General features: G+C 38.5%; 1 protein-coding gene across 1 annotated transcript in view; it reads right to left on the minus strand.

Moving 5' to 3' along the window:
• LOC119423519 (disintegrin and metalloproteinase domain-containing protein 12) overlaps window positions 1–20,749 on the minus strand; it is a 175,956-nt gene that overhangs the window by 69,341 nt on the left and 85,866 nt on the right. The window contains exons 7-12 of the mRNA XM_037690916.1: window positions 18,311–18,376; window positions 16,956–17,027; window positions 16,464–16,633; window positions 15,380–15,464; window positions 12,465–12,613; window positions 1,699–1,876 (exon numbers count right to left, since the gene is read on the minus strand). Coding sequence (XP_037546844.1) covers window positions 1,699–1,876; window positions 12,465–12,613; window positions 15,380–15,464; window positions 16,464–16,633; window positions 16,956–17,027; window positions 18,311–18,376 — 720 coding nt within the window. The remainder of the gene's footprint in view (window positions 1–1,698; window positions 1,877–12,464; window positions 12,614–15,379; window positions 15,465–16,463; window positions 16,634–16,955; window positions 17,028–18,310; window positions 18,377–20,749) is intronic.

Here is a 20,749-nt window from a genome sequence, read left to right on the forward strand (position 1 = left end):
ACACAGTATGCTGTGTACTTTTACTAAGGTCATGCACACAGTATACGTGTATTTTACTAAGGTCATGTACACAGTATACGTGTATTTTACTAAGGTCATGTACACAGTATGCTGTGTACATGAGGGGGTGTGGGGAATGTGCTTTCATCCCTTCTTTAAATATGCTGCGAGTGCCTCTCTTGCAAAGTCTGATTAAAAGGAAGAGGATGAGGAGGAGAACAAGGAGTTCCACTCCATCACCTCCTGAAAGAGTCTGCCACTCAGCAACTTGGACATTCCAAGCAGTCCACAAGATGGCCGACTGAGAACATTTGTGTATAGTAAACTCTGTATATAGTACAAAAATTCAAGAGTTCTGCCTGACCCAAACTGTGGCCTTGACGCCGGACTTATCTCAACTCCTACTGGAATGTTTAGAAAACAACAAAGATGCTTTGACTGTCTCCTCACCCCTCCCTTCCCCAAGGCCGTGGACATGTGACAGAACCTCAAATGAGCTGAAGATGAACGTCACCTCTTATCTGGACTATGCTACGACTTTCCCTTAAAAACTCAATGTCTTCACCGCCTATATGTACAACGTCTGTTTATGTTGCTTTGCTGTGGTAGTTTTTTTTTTATGCCTCAAATCGTGCCCTGTCTAGGACACGGCGTGAGACTTTTTTTATACCGTCTCTCTCCTCATGTTTTCTTCCCTTTTCTCATCTAAGCAAAATATTATTCTAAATAAGAATAAGAGGGCCGCGCTATTTATTTATAGCCGCAGCTTCGTGCACTCCGCCCATCTTTCGGACGACTGTACGTACGTATTCTCGTTGTATCTCGGTGCAATGCCAATAACGTTTATTCTGATTCTGATAAACTTATTACATTACATTTTTCTTGAACATTTTTGCCTGCTTTATTGTAAAGGTTGCGGACAACCCAAGATTTTGGCGGACCACCAGATTTGTCCAGAAGTTGTCCGCTGGACAACCTGGAAAAGTTCCTTGTGTCTATCCATGTTGTGCATTCGTTTGTTGTGTTACCAACATTTCACATGAACCATTGAACAAATTTTTACGAAAATTGCAGAACATGTTCATTAGATGCAACAAATTAGTTTTATAATAAATACAATTCAAGATGGAGCCACAGCAAATGGACCTTAGCAGATACAAAAAGACTGTGAATCAGCCAGTTTTACTGATATTTAGCTAAAATGTGGTGTGGTAGTAGCTGATAGTCACCATAATAGTCACATATTTCATAGTCACACATAAAATTAAGAGGTAACAGATCATACAAGATCTTTTGTGAGAATGCACACACCCTTATTTTTGAAAGTGTAAACAAAATAGTTATTGCAGTGTCATTTCTCAACATGATTCTAGTTTAAAACCAGAAAAAAAAGAAGATGCACTTCAAGAAATGTTAAGCCTTTAAGTTAGACTGAGGCTCATTAACACAATCGGGAATAAACTATTTTTCCAAACTAGGCATGTTCAAACAGTTATCTACAACAAGTAAGATATTTATTGTTCATAACATTTTTGCAGAATCCATTTTTAAAATGTTTGTTTTTACTTTTGGAGATGCTATTTGTGTCAAGGTTTTGCCTGGAGAGCTTCATATGGGGCAAGAACAGTTTTTGCCAGATTTGTAGAAGGTTTGGACTAAGAAAATAAAAGACTGTTTATTGTTATATAGCAGCCTCACCTCCAGTTCACCACAGTCACACGCCTCTCCCTCCTCCACGTAGCCGTTGCCACATTTCTGCCCACCGTAGAGCACCTTCAGCTCAGGCATGTTAAACAGACACATGCCGACACCTTTCTCGAAGCTGGCTGTCAGGTCCTTTTTGCTGCAGCTGCTGAACACCGTGGGGAAGGGATACCTGCGAGCGAGGGAAACGATTTGTGAATGACACGCGGAGTTAGGACGATGATGATGTTCCCCCTCAAGGGTCCTACTCAATCTGATATAATCAGCGACAATTAGCGTTAATTACAAAATCAATTAACCACTATGGCTCAGAATGCTCTCTCAAAGCTCCATCAGCATGCAAACATTGCAGGGTTGCAGAGACAGCTCTCCACTTGCAAAGGAGTTATGATCAGACATTTGTCATGAGATAGTTGAAAACAAAAAAATCTGTAAAGGCATAGATTTGGGACAACGGAAGTGCATTATTACTGCTTTTAGATTTGTAAAAAAAAAAAAGAATAAAACCTGAGACTCGGCTTACCAAAAACTTTGGTTAAGAACCTCATGTGGCTTTATTGAGCTTTTCTGAGAACGACAGATGAAAAAGTGTGAAATGTGCAGATTTCTATCACGTTCTAAGTGCATGCCACACAATAGAAAAGCACCATATAAGATTTTTAATAACTACAAATGGTAAAAAAAAAAATCAGCATGGGGCAGAGTTTTATAGACGAATTTGAATGTAATGCTCCCATTTATAGCTACGCTTGTCTCTGAGCACACAGGTAAGTGACAGGAAGTGAGAAATTCAGGTCAGCTCTTTCAACAAGCCATATAAAGGGCTCTTGAATTTGGAAATGCGCATTGTGAAGTATGCCATCAATCATAGCTCCGCACCTCTCCTACCTCTGCCACCCACTTTCCTTGCTTGAAACGGTTGACTTCATCCCCTTTGAATGGGCCGGTGAGACTGTTTTTTTTTTTTTTTTTTGTTTTATCACTGAAGTGGGATTTCTAACATTTTTTGCAGTAAGCATAATACAAAAAAGGGCAGGAGTAGCAGGAACATGCTCAACATCTGGAAGTCAAATGCCTGTTTAGGAGACTGTAAGTGTTAGTCGTAAAATATTATTCCATAAATCATACCCCCATTAGTTTGTTTTAATGTTTGTAAACCATATAAACATGACCATTTAATCACCTGACACCAATGTTAGACATCATACAGTGTTTCTGTTTATGTAAAGTAAATCACTGGCATATGCTCAATAATCTAAGCAGCAAAACCCAACAAAGCCAAAAAAGTTCAATCTGGTCCTCTGGACATTCAAAATGTCCAGAGGACCAGATTGAACTTTTTTGGATTTTTCTACCTGGATTACTGAGCATGCATCAGGATAAAACCCAACAAAGTTCAGTCAGGTCATCTGGACGGTTTCTTTCAGTTGAAACGTTTCACATTTCATCCAAAAGACTTCATCAGTCCGAGGAGCTGCAACAAACTCAGTCTTATAAATAGCACCCTCACATAGTGGTCCAATCAATTTGATGGTGTTCAGATGGTTTCTGAACCCCCCCTCCCCCCCCCCCCCCACCGACTCACTTAAGGGAGTCATGGCCTCAAGACTAACCAAGTGTTTTGGATTAAAGACAAAACGTTTCTACAAGTTTTTAAAAATTATTATTTTTATGAATCCGTGCAGAGGACCTGACATAACTTTGTTAGATTAAGTCAGAAATTTTGAACCACTTTGGCCATGACTGCCTCAGACGAGTCGGTGGGGGAGAGGGTGGACTCCAAAAACCATCTGAGCACCATCAAACTGGTTGACCCACTATAAGAAGGTGCTATTTAGAAGACTGAGTTTGTTGCAGCTCCTCGGACTGATGAAGTCTTGTGGATAAATCATTGACAGTTATTGACTGAATAACCTTAATGAAGGGGTGTCCCATTTAATATATTATATGGTCCAAGATGAAGGGGTACAGGTCACAATACAAAATGGGTTTCAGACTAGCTAAAGTTAAGACCTTCCCTTGAACATCACAGGCCTCTCCACTGTCTGATTTTAAATCCCTTGTTAAAACCCATCTTTTCCCCGTGGCCTTTGACACCATCTGAAATGTTGACTTTTAATTATTTCAATTGTTCTTTATTGTCTGGTTGTTTTATTATGTGTACAGCACTTTGGACCTGTGGGTGTTTAAAGTGTTCTATAAATAAAGCTGGTACGGCATCTTCAACCAGCATAGCACAGTTTCACAAAGATCTATACCTATAACCCCAGCAGTTTAAAGCTTGTTTTGTTCACACAGGGCAGACCTATGTAACACAGGGAAAGGTCTTTTAAAGTAGTGACTAATGGCTGTCACTCTCTAAGGTGTTACAACTGGAGAAACATGACTTTAAATGTGATGGAGTTGTTGAGTTAAGTTCAGCCACTCGTGTAAGGCCGGGCCTTAAGTTAAAACCCACTGGGTCTCCAGATTTGGAAACTGTTAAGAATATCTTTTGATTGTTTTAGACTTGCAGGGAGGAGGCGCGTTCATATTGCTCAGTTATGGCAACTCTTTCCATCTGTGTTTCTCTCTTATTTTCACATGAAACAGTATTTTCACTACGTCACAACATTTTGTGTATTCTGACATGACCTCATTCTTGGCTTATCTTTGATGTTTAAAGCAGCTGACATCAAATCCTGAGGCTGACCCCCTTTCCTCCTCTAAACCATGTCCATAGGTTTAGAGGGTGAAAGTCAAAACAGATCTTCAAGCATTCAGGGTTAAGGTAAAAGATCACAGAGGGGTTGTAATGACAGGTAAAGGTAAACGGCTGTAAAAAAAAACTTGCAATAATATGGCTAGGAAACTGTGCCCTCTGTCCCACCCTCTTTTCTCTGATGAACAGCTGTCAAGGTTGCTGTTCAACAGGAAGGTCACTTCCTTAGCAACTTCTGTTGTTGATTTCCTCTTTGCCATAAAAGCCGGAGCCTAAATTGCTCAGTCATGCTGCACCCCCCTCACCCGCTTTTACTGCAATCATTCAATTTCCATGAACTCAGCTCTGGTCCTCAATTACAAGCAAATGCAATTCATAACAAAGACTTACATCCTTGTTTTTCTTTTTCCCTGTCTTTTTTTTTCTTTTTCTTTTTTGTGGAGTACCTCTGAAGTACATGAGCAGTTCAGGGATCCAGCTGTTCTTCATGAGCAGCAATACAGAAATAATTGGTTTACCCGGCAACAGTCCTTAGGTGGGAGAAGGCGTAATGTTTGTGATGGCATACTGGTGAAATACACTGGATGGCATTTAAGCAGCTGCAGTCACAAGAGCTGCTAAAACACTTTCAGAGCCAAAGGTTGCCACATCTGGAGCTTAGACAATGTGGACGACCATCCGAGGAATAAAAGTCCAGCTCACCACCTCAGAAGGGGAAAAAATCAGTATGACTCTGTGGCCCTTAAGCTTGTTCTCAGCCTGTTCTCAATTTAAGATGGGTTGTGCTCGCCTCCGTCTGGTCTTTACCGCTCCTCTTTGTTCTATATTGTACTGTGGCATTGCTCCAGTTTCGCTATGGGCCAAAATCTTTCAAGCTTTCCACTTTTTTTGCTCACCTTGAACCAGCAGTCAGCATTTGATAGTTGATCCTAAAGCACCAGAGGAACTATAGTTGAGGATAAAGTATAAATAAATCTCTGTGACAAAGCAGCAGCACAGGAGACAATGATTTTGTGCATCTGTGTGAGGTCTGCGATTCTGAATCATTTCCTTTAACACCACTGATCTGTCTCACACTGTGATGAAGCTAAAGAGCTAATAAATTACCATGGCAAACAATTTATTGTTGTATTTAAAACATATTATAGCCTATATGCAGTTTGTAAAAATACAAATAATATCTGACAATTCAAAAACAAACTCTAAATGTTTTGAACAACTAGGGTATGTAGATTTGTAGAATTTTCAGTGAGATGTTCTTGCTAACTTGAATAAATAGCTATGTTTACATGCGCAAAATTCTTTGATCGGATTGAAATGTATTCGGATTAAACAATCCGAATGCATCGTTTACATGGGCACAATCCAATCATGATGAGCATTTACATGCAGCGGGCTTTTATTCTGAATAGAAGTACTGGCATGCGCAGCGTGGTAAACTTTCCTTAAAAAAAAAAAACAGAAGAAGTTCTACTTCCGTGATGAACATAAACAAACCTGAGTGCCCAAAATGGACCCGCTCCAAGTTTCAATGAAGGTGGAGACGTTACTGCACTCCCTGACTGGGCTACAGGTGAAGCAACACGTGTTTCAAACACACCTCTTTCAAAGGTTCTAGCAGAAATGTTGTATTGCTCATCGACCAATTTTGCTTCCCTGCCATATTGGCATCTAGCCAGGTGGAAATACATGAGGTAGACATAGGTCGCACATGCGCAGTCAGGTCAATTTTCCACAATAGGAATAAGATAATCAGATTGTTTACATGCACACCATTCAGATTATGAATCGGCATAAACCATCCCTATCATTCGCATTACAAATTCATTCGAATCGAGCTGAATCAACTCAGAATAATCCAAATGGGGCGCTTACATGACACATTTTTATTCCTAATGGCCGTTTTATCTGATTACTTACTGTATGTCCATGCAAACCTAGCTAGTGACACTCATTGTATCTTTATGGATAAATATATGGTAGGTAAATACAATTAGCAATAAATCTCAAATCTATATTAAACATTGCACATTATACACCCATCGAGAAACTATTATACAGCAATACAGCAATCTATAACAATGGCCAGGACAAGCTAAGACCTAGTTTTAACTTTGACCTTGATTTGTGACCTTGACCTTAGAGCTGGGGTGATGAAAATATTATGCAAAATGGTGTCTAGTGGTGGTACAAATGTGATTAAAATAAACAAAATTGATAAAGGAAATGCCTTCACAAACATGACACTCACATGAAAACTAACTATAGTTTTATGTTTTTGTAGATTGTAAGAAAAAAGTCCCCCACTTTATTCTTGATTACAACACTTTTAGGCCTTAATACTTTAACATAAAATGAGTGGAAAGAACCTCCTGTCATATCTAATTTAGGAGCATTTTTGAGAGAATACAAAATGTAACTAGAGAAATTGCATTTCCTGTGAAAATGCAGTGTGAATGCTTAATGCAGAAGAATGTGATGAAAAACAGCTAAAATTAGCAAAAAATGCTAACAAGGTAGCTGAAAAGCAAGCTTAAAATGACACAAGAAAGCATAAAGAACACATTTGCCCAATTAGGCTGAAGATAGCAGAAATGAGCACAAAAAGTGGAAGATATCCCCCCCTCCTGCAAAAAAAAAAAGCAGAAATTTGCCAAAAAAAACCAGCTGAATAGTAGCTAAAGAAGCAGAAATAAGCTTAAATTACCAGAAGGAAATGGAGAGAGCACAATTGGGCCCAATTAGGCTGAAAAAAGCAGAAATGAGTACAAAAAAGTGGAAATTATCTGGACCAAGCAGAAATTAGCAAAAAGCAGCTGAATAGTAGCTATAATGTATTAAGAAGCTTAAATTACCAGAAGGAAGTGGAAAGAGCACATTTTCTCTGAACTAGGCTCAAAAAAGTTGAAATGAATGCCAAAAATGTGGAATTTGGGGAGTGGTGGCACAAGGCTAGAGAAGATGGGCCTGTGATCGGAAAGTCGCAGGTTCATCTCCCGGTACCGTAAACATCAAAATGTGGGTGGAAAAGATGAAGCACCCACACCTGCCTCATTTGCCCCACTCTGGGCCCCTGAGCAAGGCCCTTAACCCTCATCATCTGCTTCCAAAAACAGTTATCTCTTGAAAATGAGTTCTCGTGACTCAATGAGACTATCTGTATAAATAAAGGGTAAAAATAAACAAATAATTAGCTGAAAAAGCTAAAATTAGCATAAAAACATCTAAATAGTTGCTGAAATAGCAGAAAATTCTGAAACTTGCAGAAATAAGCTGAAAGGAGCATAACAAGCTGAAATTAGCAGAAAGAAGTCAGAGGAAGCACAAAAATGTTGTAGTTAGCTGAAATAATCTGAAAGGAGCGCAAAACAGCTGAAAAAACCTAGCTGAACTTAGCTGAAAGTAGCTGAAAAAAGTTTAAATTTGCACAAGGAAGCTGAAAGAATGAGTTCAGTTCATTTTCTATGCGGAAAGAAGTGGCAGAAAAAGCTAAATATTTCAAAAAGCTAAAGTTGTACCAATTCCAAAAGTCATAAAGTCCAAATTATCAAAGTCCTTCTCCTGAAAAAAATAATTTCACTGTATCCCGGTACAATGATAATAAAGCTTATTCTGATTTTGATTCTGAAAGGGCTGAATGTTTTAATATAGGATTTGTTGAAACAGCGCAAAAAAGAATGAGAAAGATGTCGAAAAACATATGGAAGACAAATGGATCACAATAGTGTGAATGCTTCATAAACATTCATACATAAACACTTATTTTTATCAAAGTTTATTGCACAATGAAAGAGATTGATCCGTTACAAATGTAAAATGATCCCAAACTAAATTTGATAAATGTGACTACGATAAATATACTGTTATCACTGATATTACTGTTGTTTCACTTTACATCCGTTACGCCGTGTATTCTGAACACTGGGTGATATTATCTGTTGTTGGCCTTCTGTATCTGGAAGTCTGGCCTACATTGTAGGTAGTGAAAAGCATTTTCACACTGATTTCCCTGCAGATCTAATTAAACAAGGAATGAGAACCAGTGAGATGCTGTTTTACTGCGGGCATGAGATACATTTTAATTCAGTTCCTTGAACTGACATTCTGTGATTTTAGATTAATCATAAGTCCATTGACAGCTCAGCATGTATGACTCATTAGGCTGTAATAATTTAAAGTGTATTATTATGCCTTGGACATGCTGGAAGAAGAGATTTTACATCTCAAGTGTCCCATCTTCTGGTTAAAAACTCAACTATCTCAATTTTTAAATAATTATATACATAGAGCATGAAGTATATAATTAAAAATTAATTAAAGTGATTCAACTTATGAAGGTATACAGCGTAATAAAACAAAACCTTAACTTTTTTTTGGCACAAATTCAGAAGATAGTGCAATAGTCCTTTTTATAAGCCTGGAAATCAACTCTATTTAGTCTGTTGTAAGCAAAGTTATGATTTTTCCAGAATGCAACTTACATCCCCTATTGTAATCCTTAAATTTTAATATCATCCCTGCCATTTTGTAGGAGTTGTGGTTTTGTCCCTGGTGTTGTGTTTATGTCTGCGTTCCTCTGATCCTCTGTTTCTATCTTTATAGGGTTTGTGTTTCTTTTGTATCTAGCCCAATCTTGTTTGTCTTGCATCCCTTGTCTTTTTCTTTGGCATCTGTGATTACTCACAGGTGCCTTCACTTTGTCTAATTGATGTTTCCTGTATACAAGTCTGTGTCTCTGTGTTAGTCCTTGTCCTGGCATTGTCTTCTGTCCACTGGTGATGACCTATCTGTTTCATGAGGACATCGTTATCTGTCTGTTTGTTTTGCTGCCCTATCAGCTCTTTGTTTTGTTAATAAATTCTTTTTTTATATATACATCCTGAGTCCTTGCCTCCCTGCCTGCACTATTGGGTTCATCAGCACCAGCCTTTAATGCCACATTTTTAGGGCAAAACTTAAAGTAGTCACCAGTTTTGTTTCCCAAACTGATGGAGAAAGAGTTCAGCAAGAACGGGGTTCTGTTCCAGAAAGGATGAACTCCTAAAGCTAGAGTCTGACGATCTTCACCCAAAGTTATGTGTAACAGAAAAGATAGCATCATCAGATCTCCACTACGATTAAAATATACATCTCACTATAGAAACTAATTAGTGGACAAATGATGCTCTCTTGCATCTTTTTATTAGGTTTATGAGTTTTGTGTGATCTCTGTGTGTGATTTACTCACTTATGTATTTCTTTTTCCAGCTCCCCTGTGCTCCTTGTGCCATCGTTCACTCTCCTCAGTTCAGCTCCTGCCTTTCAGTCAGTTCATGCTTTTCAACCCTGCCAAACCTAAATACAGCTGGACATTTGGAGCGGCAGCCTCAAGTGTTTTGTCACAAAGAAAGCATCCATGTGGGTGTAAAGGGCCACAGCTCTAGTGCTCTAGAACTGCAGAAGCTAAACTGAGAAGAGCTTGAGAATGGCTATATGCCCATAACTAATCTGATTGTTTTAAACAAAGATTTGTTGCACAACTGATAACCTCTGTGAACAATTGGAGACATTTTGAAGACCCTTGGAAATATCATTCATCAGTTCCCACCACCAACATTTGGCTGCTGGAGACTTAAAGAGATTCTTCATTGGAACAAAAAAGGTTCCTTCATTTCAGAATTAACAAACTCAAAACCCACTATTGAAGAACCTATAGCATAAGAATATCAAGCATGGAGAAGTGTGTCAAAAGAATTTAGGTAAAGTTATGAATGTTTATCAGTAGCTAATGTTAAATTCATGTGTGTGAGTTGTCTTCTCAGAGAGGAGCCTGCAGGGGGCACCTGATAAACTCCAAGGCCTTCTCCAAGTTTGTAAGCTGGAAAGCCAAGGTCTTCTTAACTTCGCCTCTGTTGATTCAAACTGACGAGGCTCATGTAACTTTGTACATCGGTGAAAGCCCGTCTTCCGTCCTTGCAAGTAAACTGGGTTGAAAAATCCTCTCTTGTCATCATGTGTGAGCTACTTTATTTAAGTAGATGATGAAAGGATAACTATTTTATCCAACATTTTGGCCCTTCGAGTCATACCCAACATTTAACCTCGGACCACCAGGCTTGGATCTGAAACCGTGCATGGGGAAGCTCCTGAAATGAAAGTCCTCCGGCTGAATTGTCAAATTTAGTGAGGCCAGATTTGTTGTTGGTCTGAGCTACATGGCGAGAAGGAGCATTATGGTACTTTTAATAAACCTTTCTTTAACCAAGTAGATCTCAATGAGCTTAAAAATTTCTTTTTCAAGAGAGACCTGGCCAAGATCGGCAGTAGCATGTTGATAGAAACCAACATGAAGTTCCTGCTTTAGTTTTTATAAAAACACATTTCTCATGAATATGTGTATCTTTGTGCCCTTGAAGAGGCTAAGAAAAGTATTTTTGGTGGGCTATTAGGGGAAATAATTTCAGATGAAAACAATCACCGGTCTGTTCTTGTTTAGGGCTATCAGGGGAATGGAGAGGGGCTCGTTGCAGATGTGCTGCTGTTTCAGGAACAGCTTGCAGTTTGAGTGTTCCCTTACTAAACCTCCAATAAACAACACCCCACTACAGTTTAATAAGGAGAAAATGGACCTCTTTATCTCCAGTCCGTGAAGCCGTGACAACCAGTCATGCTTGTGAAATTAGGAGCAATAAAACCATTTTTTCCTGTTGACTAAAACATACAATTTATTTTCTAAATAAAGTCCAGGTGAGTGTTGATAAAGCTTTAAAAAAATATCTGATAATTAGTTTGTTAAAACTCTTTTAGGCCCAGTATGATCACTGCGATTAGAAAAGACTTGATGTCTTGATCATAAAATCTTGGCAGCCACCTTTTTACTGCGGGCAATATTCAGGTGATTTCAGCTGCATGTGGTGTTTTAAAGCATAAAACTAAAGGCACACTGAGATCCACTTGTGAGAAATGCAGGATAGAGCTACAGACATTACAATCCTGACCCAGATTTAACCTTAAAAGATTTTGTTTCTTTAAAATCCTTTGTTTCTATTCTATATTTCCTCTTAATTAACCATCCCTGCGCCATTTAGCTGTTGATCTGTGCCCCATTTGACCTGTGATTCGAATGGTTTTAGTGAGATAAAAGCTGGAAAGTAGAAAGTTTTCTGATGGTGTTAACTATTTATAGGAAGCTGCAGGGAGATTTTTAAACATTAAAGTAGCATGTATATCAAAGAATAGCTTCACAGTGAAAAAGCAAAACAGACAGGAGATGTAGAACAATTGACAGAGAAAACCATTTCCCTTACAGGTCAGCAAACATTTCCCTCTCGTTTTTCACACCCAACGTGTTGCCAAGCTCCTACCCAGGGATACCCTCAGTCATGGTTAAATATAAATACGTAAACCTCACATCCTTGCGCTGTTTGCTAAGTCTATAATTGAGAAGAGCGTTCCAGTGCTTTCCGTGGGTCTAGTCCAAATCAAATAGAGATGTTTCCAGCATAAACTCCCGTCTGCGGCTCCCACACACCAGCAGACCTTGGCTGCAAATTTTCCAACCAGAACATCCCCCAAGATTCTACAACCACAGGATATTTCAGTCCACATTTAGTTACACGCAGAACAATTGTGCAGACTTTAGAATGGTCTTTTATTTTCTTTAACTACTTTGCGTCCGAATTTGCGAAACTGTGCCGTCTAGACCATGCACTGCAAATGACCTGCAGATTTTTCTCATTCACAGTGAGTCAAAGTGCTTCGGTGCAGCTGTTGAATCTGCCATAAAACTAAATGGACCAACAGTGAAAAAGCCTCATTTGCTTAGCACTCAACAGACAATAATTTACAAAAGGGAGCACATGTGGTATGATGTTTACCTAAGATCATAATCTGGCCCTTTGAGGGAGAACTGCTACATCACATCAAGATGATGTATATCTGTGTGGTTTTGGAATATGACTTGAAGATGAAAAAAACAGCAAAAAAAACGCACAAAAATATTAAACAGCGTGGCAAAGAACAAGAATTTGTCTTGTTGAATGAATCAGTTTTAATTGTATAGAAGAACGATGCGACCTACCCGGTGGAAGGAGTCATGATGCAGCCACCTCGATCCACTGTCACTCTGCATCCACACCCCCGCTCCGGTGTGTCGTGGTTCATCCCGAAGTTGTGTCCAAGCTCATGGGCCAGAGTGACTGCAGCTCCCAGAGGATTGTCTGAATGATCCTAAAAGAAATCTTATCTCACCATCATTTACTCCGACAAGATTTACTTTTGATATTTCTAGACGTGAAACGGTGACTAGTCATGAAATCTGTTCATTTGACAGCTCTTGTGCAGAAATTAACACTGAAAGTTAAATATTAACATAATATTTTGATGATCTGAAGAAATATGATTCAGGGCAGACAAGCACAATTACAAATGTCCCAAATTAAACAAGCTGTTCAAACAAACCTGGGCATTGTTGACCATTTTTACCAATTCATACGTCTTTAAAAAATAAAAAAAATAAAGGTCTTTACATTGTTAAAACTAATTCTGACAGAGCCACAGCAGCTGTTACATTCTCACAAATAAAGATAAAAACTAAAGCTGATCTTTCATGTCAGAGTTTCAACTCAACTTATGATGACGAGGTACAGAGCTATAGCCGTTAAGGTCAAACTTTGTAAATGATATGTGCAATATCTAATATTTCAATATTTCACACCATCTGTTAGCACTTGTTAGTCCGTTTTGGGGATGATGCTCATGCACTAGTGCACAAAGATTTAGCCTAACGTAAAACTGACTGAATTAAAACCACTTTCCTGTTTATTTTAGCAAATAGCTTTCTGGGAGTTGCATTAAAATCCATCCAATAGTTCATGAGACATATTGCTAACGAATCACCTGCACACAGATTCGAGCAAAAACATCAACACCCTCGCTGGCAGGCAATGACTTTTAAGATTCAATGATCAAAAAAGTGACGTCATTGTGTTTAGCTCTAGCTCTACTGCTGTATCTGTTCCTGTTAACCTTGACTCTCTTCAGCCATACCTTAAGCAGTCTAATCTCGAGATGGTTTTAGACTCGGACTAAGTTTAATAAACAGATTAACTCTGTTCTACAAAAAGCTTCTTCCAGTTAAGGCTAAGCTTAAGTCCATGTTGACCAGACCTTGAGAAATTAGTCCATGCACTCGTTGCAACCTGGCTGGACTACCGTAACATGCTTTATGTTGGGGTCAGTCAGGTCTCCCTTTCACATCTCCAGCTCGTCCAAAATGCTGAAGCTCGACTTTTAACATGGACTCGTAGGTTTGAGCACATTTCACCAGTTTTGTCATCCCTTCACCGGCTCCCTGTACATATCAGAAAAGATTTAAAAATTCTCCCGTTGACCTTTAAGTGCATAAAAGGCCTTGCACCCTCTTATCTCTCTGACCTACTTCAACCATATGTTCCTTCTGGTGCTGAGATCATCTGATCAGCTGCTTTTGGTCGTACCAAAAACCAGGCTGAAGTTCAGAGGAGATCGGGCTTTTTCAGTCATGGGCCTTAAACTCTGGAACAATCTGCCCTCCAACATTAGACAGGCCACTTCACTCCCTGCGTTTAAATCTCTCCTAAAAACACACCCGTTTTCATTAACGTTTAACACAGTGTGATTTGATTTAGTATTTGTTTTTGTTTTATTTTGATGCTTATAAGTACATCTCATCATTTTTCTTCTTCTTTAACTTACTGCCTTGTTCTTATTGTTAAGCACTTTGGTAACAGCTGCTGTTTGAAATATGCTTTATAAATCAATTTGACTTGACTTTAAGACACAAACAAGCTCTAATGGGATAGCGTGAAAATCCCAGGTACACCGTATTAAAGTTAAGCAGTGGAAAGATGGAGCTGCAGTGACACGCTGAGTGAAGGCTGCTAAAGATTTCCTGCAAGGTGTCTCGAACATGAACACATGAAAAGGGCGGATAAATAATGCAGGTGCAGGAGCTATCAGCTCATGGATGCAGAGCCACGTGTCAGGGCACCTTGCCTCTGGATTTTTCAGACACCGTGCATTATTCAGCAGTGCCGCGCAAGTTGAGCTCAGCCTGACCGACCGTCCTGCTGGGGGCTTTTGAACGGAACAAAAATCAGCTGTCAGCACTACAATCCAACTGAGCAGCCCGTTGGGCACTTCATGAAAATCGTCCAAGCTGCATTTCATTGCACCAATTAAATCAACAAAACAATTACAGCTGCTATGCAGACTCCAGATGTCTTGTTTTAGTTTAATTGCGTAAAATAATAATAATGAGCACTTTAGAACTAATGAGCTCAAAGTGTACTCTCTAAACAACGAGACACAACTCAGGCAAGATGGTTGTGATTTGTCCAATAAAAACGTCAGCGGTTAAGCTTTTAGTCTGCTTCAAATATGGTACACTTTATCATAATGACCAATTCCCCACTTTTTAATGTAGAAGGATGAAAGTCAAGAACAATCTTTAAACAGGATGTTATTCATCTAACCAAGTCCTTTAGAGAGAGAGAGGCAGTGAAAGTAAAACGATAGCATGATTTGTGCTAATGCAACATTTAAGCACAATGTATAAGATTAATCTGTAATAGGTCAAACCCCTGCATTTCCATTCAGGCTGAGGCATACTGTAGCCTTAAATTCACTCGTTTATTGCACCTCATTAAAAAGCAAACCGTTTCCACTCGTGCAATCGATATGTACTGATTTATCACAGATACCACATATTCCCTTCACTTGACCTTTCTGTGAAAGGACTTAACGATGTGTTTGCCCTAAAGTTGATAGCAGGTATTATCAGCTCCAAAATCATTTTTAAACTTAGACTCTGAGGAGAAATTCACAAGTTTTTTTGTGGGACAGGAGGGAGAACGAAGTAAAGGACACGAGGCAGGATAAAGGAAGACCTGCCAATATGCATTTCCCTCTAGAGGAACTAAAACCATTTGCATTACTGTGAGTGAACTTACGCACCATAACTATTCCTCCCGACTGCTCTGCCGTGCACATACTCATGATGGGCGCCATTCCAATGGTGGTGCCTTGGAAGTACACACCACTGAAACAGAGAACAAAGTACTGGTGTTGATTCCCAGTCATTCAGGACCTGGAAAACTGCATATGATGCTCTGTTTATGCAGCTAAATGCACATGCAGATTAATCTCCCTCCCTCCCTTCTGAAGGTCATTAGGGTCTTTGTTCACCTGGCTCACAAGAGAGATGGAGAATTGGTCTTTTTTACTTAAATTCCCACCTTCATGCATGTGACTAAGCATCTGTCTTGTGAGGCAGGCAAACAACCCTAACGTTCCTCATGAGGTAGGGGAGTGAGTTTAATCTGCGCATGAATTTAGCTCACATAAGCAGAGTATGGAGTTTAACGCTTGTAATTCCACACACTCCAGTTTGAAGTGAAAAACTCCCCAGATAAAAAACAAAATCTCCTCTACTATAAACAGAAGTCCAGTTGCTTCAGTTTCAACTTTTACAAATGGAGTAAAGTTGTTACCATCCCACTCAGGCTGCACAATGTATAAAAAAACCTGTATGAATATGGCAATATAAATGTGTGAAATATTATCGGTTCATCAAAGGAGCAATTGGGTTATAATAGATGGTCTGAACCAACTGTGCTTTGGTCTCACAGATTAAGATCTGGTATTGTCCCATGGATGATTAGGTAGAAAAATCCAAATTGAATTTATCAACTAAAGCAAACGTACTTGAGAGTTTTTTAATGAGTAGTTTTTCATTTTACTCATTGGACAAAATTTGTAAAGTTTTGAGTGAGAGAGTTTTTTTTAGAAGTTGTGGTTACACTGTGATAGATAAGTTGCTACTGTAACAAGAAGCAGATGTTTTCTATTGATGCTAACCCAACCTTGTCATGATTTCAGAAAACTGCTGCCAAAACCAACTGGGTGACACCAAGTCTGTCATTTGTACATTTATATTTTAATAATATAAATAAAACCCACTGTGGAATATCACGTAAAGTGTTTAAATGCTGTGCTTAAAACAAAAAAAAAGTGGTATATTCTGGTTTAAGTAAGTTACCTGATTAGCTGGGCATTGTCATGTGGCTTCTGAGGTAATAATTTGACTTTCCTCCAGTCTAAAAACTCATGTAAGGTGGTAAAAGGGTCCTGGGTAATGGGACATTTGTCAGCGTCACTCCAAACCTCGAGCCCCACCAGTGCCACTCGGATATTCAAAGCCCTGTAGAACTGAGGGTAGGGGAAAGATGATGGGGGAGACATGTGGCTTCAGGTTACAGTGTACGGTCAGTCTCATTTCCCAAATTTTGTAAAAATTGCTACATGAAATGTGCTCCTTCAAACTACCACTTCCTACTAAGGATAAATTATTTCTGTTTTTGTTTTATTCCACTAATAATCTTTACATGTCTCAGCTGAGTTCTGAAATCGATCTTCCATTCATAATCCAATCAGCTTCTGCTCACAGGTCGCATAATTCTCACTCGGCTTGATGCGAACTCTAATAAATCACATTGCAAGCCCGCGTTCACTAGTTCCCTTCGATTGTTACCTTGTCCACATAATTGGCGATCTCAGCCAGTCGCTGTTTGACCTTCTCCATGTCTTTGCCTTGCTTCTGAAACTGAACGGCACATGCAAACAGAATAAAACATGACAAGGACGAAAAAAGCTCTTGAAACTTTATTAAGCACACACACACAAATAAATAAAATAACCTACATAATTCAGAACATTGTTAACGCTGAGCTTTGTGCTGCACTAAAATTCTTGTGTTAATCCAGCTACTGCTTCTGCTGCACTTATCAAAGAGCTTCTTGTAATGATAAGCGTTTCTTTTAAGTAAAAAAGATGACTTTGGGATCTTTTATAGTGTTCTGCTGACTCGGCACGGTCTTTACCTACTGTAGTTTCTTTTGTACATTTTTTCAGCTCAATCTATTTCCGTAAACTTTAAGCTATTTTAACATTTTGTATATAAAAATGTTCAGCTCGATTGAGAAAAGTGAGCCGTGATACTATTTTTAGTGACCTTTGTACTTTTTAAAAACAAAATTTTTACAAAAATAAAATTCTCATCGAAATATATTGAGAGCAACTTCTTTAAAAATACTGTGCAGTGTGTAATGTGCTTCAGCATACTTTTTGCTCTTATGTTCCTTTAAGCATTTAGCTATGGTTTTGCTCTTTTTAGCTTTTAGCTACAGTTTTTCAAATTTTAGCTACAATTTAGTTCAAATTAACTTTTAGCTGTGATTTAGTACATTTTAGTTTTTAGCTACAGTTTTGCTCATTTTAGCTACGTTTTTTCTAGATTCACCTTTTAGTTATGGTGTTGGTCACTTCAGCTATAGCAAACACTTAGCGTTTAGCTACTGTTTTGCTATTTTACTGATGGTTTTTCTATTTATAGTTTTACCTATTGCTTTGTTCATTTTAGCATATTGTTTGTCTACTAAGTGTTTAATTACTGTCTTGTTCCTTTTTAGTTAAGCATTTTTTTGCTAAATTTAGCTTTTATTCAGCTTGATTTTACATTTTCAATTAAGTGTTCAACAAATTTCAGTTGTCTAGTTATAATTATAGTTGATCGAGTTATATGTGACATTTATTTTTTGCTTTAAAATTATACAATGCTGCTCATGCCTCTGGGAAACAGAGTATGAAGATGAAGATTTAAGACTGAGACCATTTAAAGCCCCATTTTTGAGTCATGTGCTGCAATGATGGATGTAGAAGGCACCGAACAGCAAACGGATGAGCCAGTGACACATCAGTGACAACATGGCCATAATAGAGCTGTCCTATCCATGCCTCATGAGAAAAAGGTAATTTAGCACGTGACCTCGAGGGGTGTTTCTTCAGGGAGTCTGCACAAGAGCTGAAAAGGCTGCAACCTCTGCTTACCTCTCTGTTGTCAGCAACAATGATAAGCTCCACGTACTTGGTTGTTGTCTGGAGGTGGCGTTTATGCTGGAAGACAGTGGAAAGGAAAATTTATTTTTGGGGAAAGGTGGAAGAGGCACAGGAATGAACAATAGGTTTGAGGAAAAAAAAACAGGGACAAACGAGGACATACAGAAGGGCATCCTAACTTCATCAGGTGGCCACGTAATAAAGCTTTTCTCCTGCTAGTCATAGAAAATGAAGCACAAGAGTCAGTACAAAGCTATCAGTTAGCCTCTGTTTGACCCAGTAAGGACTGCTGAGGTCACACAATACTGCACAGGAACAAGCTTATTAACTAATAAATCACTGCTTCTGACTAACGCTGCCCCATTGTAATAATTTCACACTACTTTTTTCTATCTGAAAATTAAGCAGAATGCGAAATACTCTGTTAATAATAATAATAATCTGAAATAATCTGTTGATTTACAATTTTACAAAAAATGGTATTAGACTCACATTGAAGCTTTTCTTTATTTCCAAATGCTTCTGATGTATATATTTGCCTGCTATGCACAGGAAGGTAAAACATGGCCCCTATCCAAGAAACATTTTTATGATTGTCTCATGCTGTGTTGGACAGTCGCTCACTTTCGGCGCATGTTGAGTTAAGTCTGTTTCACCTGCACAAACACACACAAGCCCACCCTCTCTACTCACACGCTTGTGGATCCTACATCGCTCTGCTGACTGACAGTTCTGCCTTCACACCATGGTGCACTTTCAACACGATTTTCTTTATCCATATTGGCCTGGCAGCTCTCCGCTCTTATCTACCTCATTCATAGATAAACCAGGATGGGCAAGTATGTTCTAAACGCACCCTGTGGTGATAAGCAAGCTTCTAGGAAGCTGGAGAAGAGACACACATGAATAATGGGTTGACAGTAAGCAGAACGTACATCTGTTCTTAAAAAAACAAAATAGAGGACTTTGGTTTTGAGGGGGGAAAAAATGCAACAATTTTTTTTTGCATGACAAGACTTTTTGTTATTTCAGAACTGGATCATTATTTTCTTAAAGTGCTTATGAGTATCTGGTAATAAGCTTTCCCTACCCTACCCTACTCTACCCTTACTTTTACAGTTTCACTTGATTTTATAGTTTTTTTATGCTTGCTTGTATGTGTTAATGTACAGCACTTCGGCCATCAATGTTGTTTTTAAGTGTTTTATAAATAAAGTTGTATTTTATTGTATTGTACCCACCCACTGTATATTTTAGATCAAATATAATTATAGATTCTACATCCTATTCATTGTTACCTGCATATTCTGACCAGCTAGCATCAGTCAAGCTAGGACATTTTGCTCAGCAGCTTTAAAAACGAGTAAGTCTTGATGTATAAATGCTGCTGTTTTTTTTTTTTTAATAAACGATTTAAATGATTTCTACAAGTTATCTCAAATTGTACAAGTTGTTTTCTGTGCCCGCCATTAGACATGTTTGGAAAGATGACATTTTCTATTTGCTACATTTTAAATGCTGACGAAGTATAAGTAGTTATGTTTAGTAGTGACGTCTCAAAACTGTAATTTATGTTACTGTGAAACTAGTCCATTGAGTGAGCACCTGTAGTTTCCCATTGCACTTGGTATATATGCTGAGCCAATATTCAGGACATGTGACATTACTCCAAAACTTGATTTTGCAAATGGGTTAATGTTGCACAAGCAAAATAATGAGAAGTGTGCTATTATGTTCCTTTTTGTTTTTGGAATGCAGTTTATTTTTATATTTTAAGCATTGGATGTGCTGTATGCAACACTGGCACTGAATTAATTTGAGGTGCACTATTATTGAAACTGGTTTAAAAGTGAAACTTTTAAAGATAAGTAGATGTGATTGAAATAGACATTTCATTACAGTTTAAATTGTACAGAAAAATAGTTAAAAACAGAAATTTATAATGATGGTACATTGTCAAAACCACTTGGACTACTTGTGATAAGAAATGAGAACTCATGTAGTCATAGCCCTGTTGTTTATACAGGCTAGGTTTTTTTTGGAACCAATGGAACTTGGACCTAGAACTGGATTTCTCCCTGACGAGAGAGATGGCGAGCCACGCTTGAGAACCCTTGAACCGAGCTGGACCAGTCTTCTTGGCTCGTGGAGAACAGGCTGCTCTCCCACCACTGCAACATGTTCAGCAAATGTTTCTTTTTTTCCTTTTTTCTTACTGTTTTTTGTTACAATTTATATTTTTGTTATTTTTGGGTGTAACTGGGACGTTGAGTACACAATTTCATTCCACCTCATGTATCACATGTGATGCGAATGAAAATAAAGAACCTTGAACTGTGTGGTAGGAGTTGCTGTGACCCACTCTCAATAGACACGGACTCTGACCTGTATGTATATGTATATGTATGTATGCATGTATGTGTATGTATG

Source organism: Nematolebias whitei, chromosome 17 (genome assembly GCF_014905685.2).
Source record: "Nematolebias whitei isolate Nwh7 chromosome 17, NemWhi1, whole genome shotgun sequence".
NCBI classification, from domain to species: Eukaryota; Metazoa; Chordata; class Actinopteri; order Cyprinodontiformes; family Rivulidae; genus Nematolebias; species Nematolebias whitei.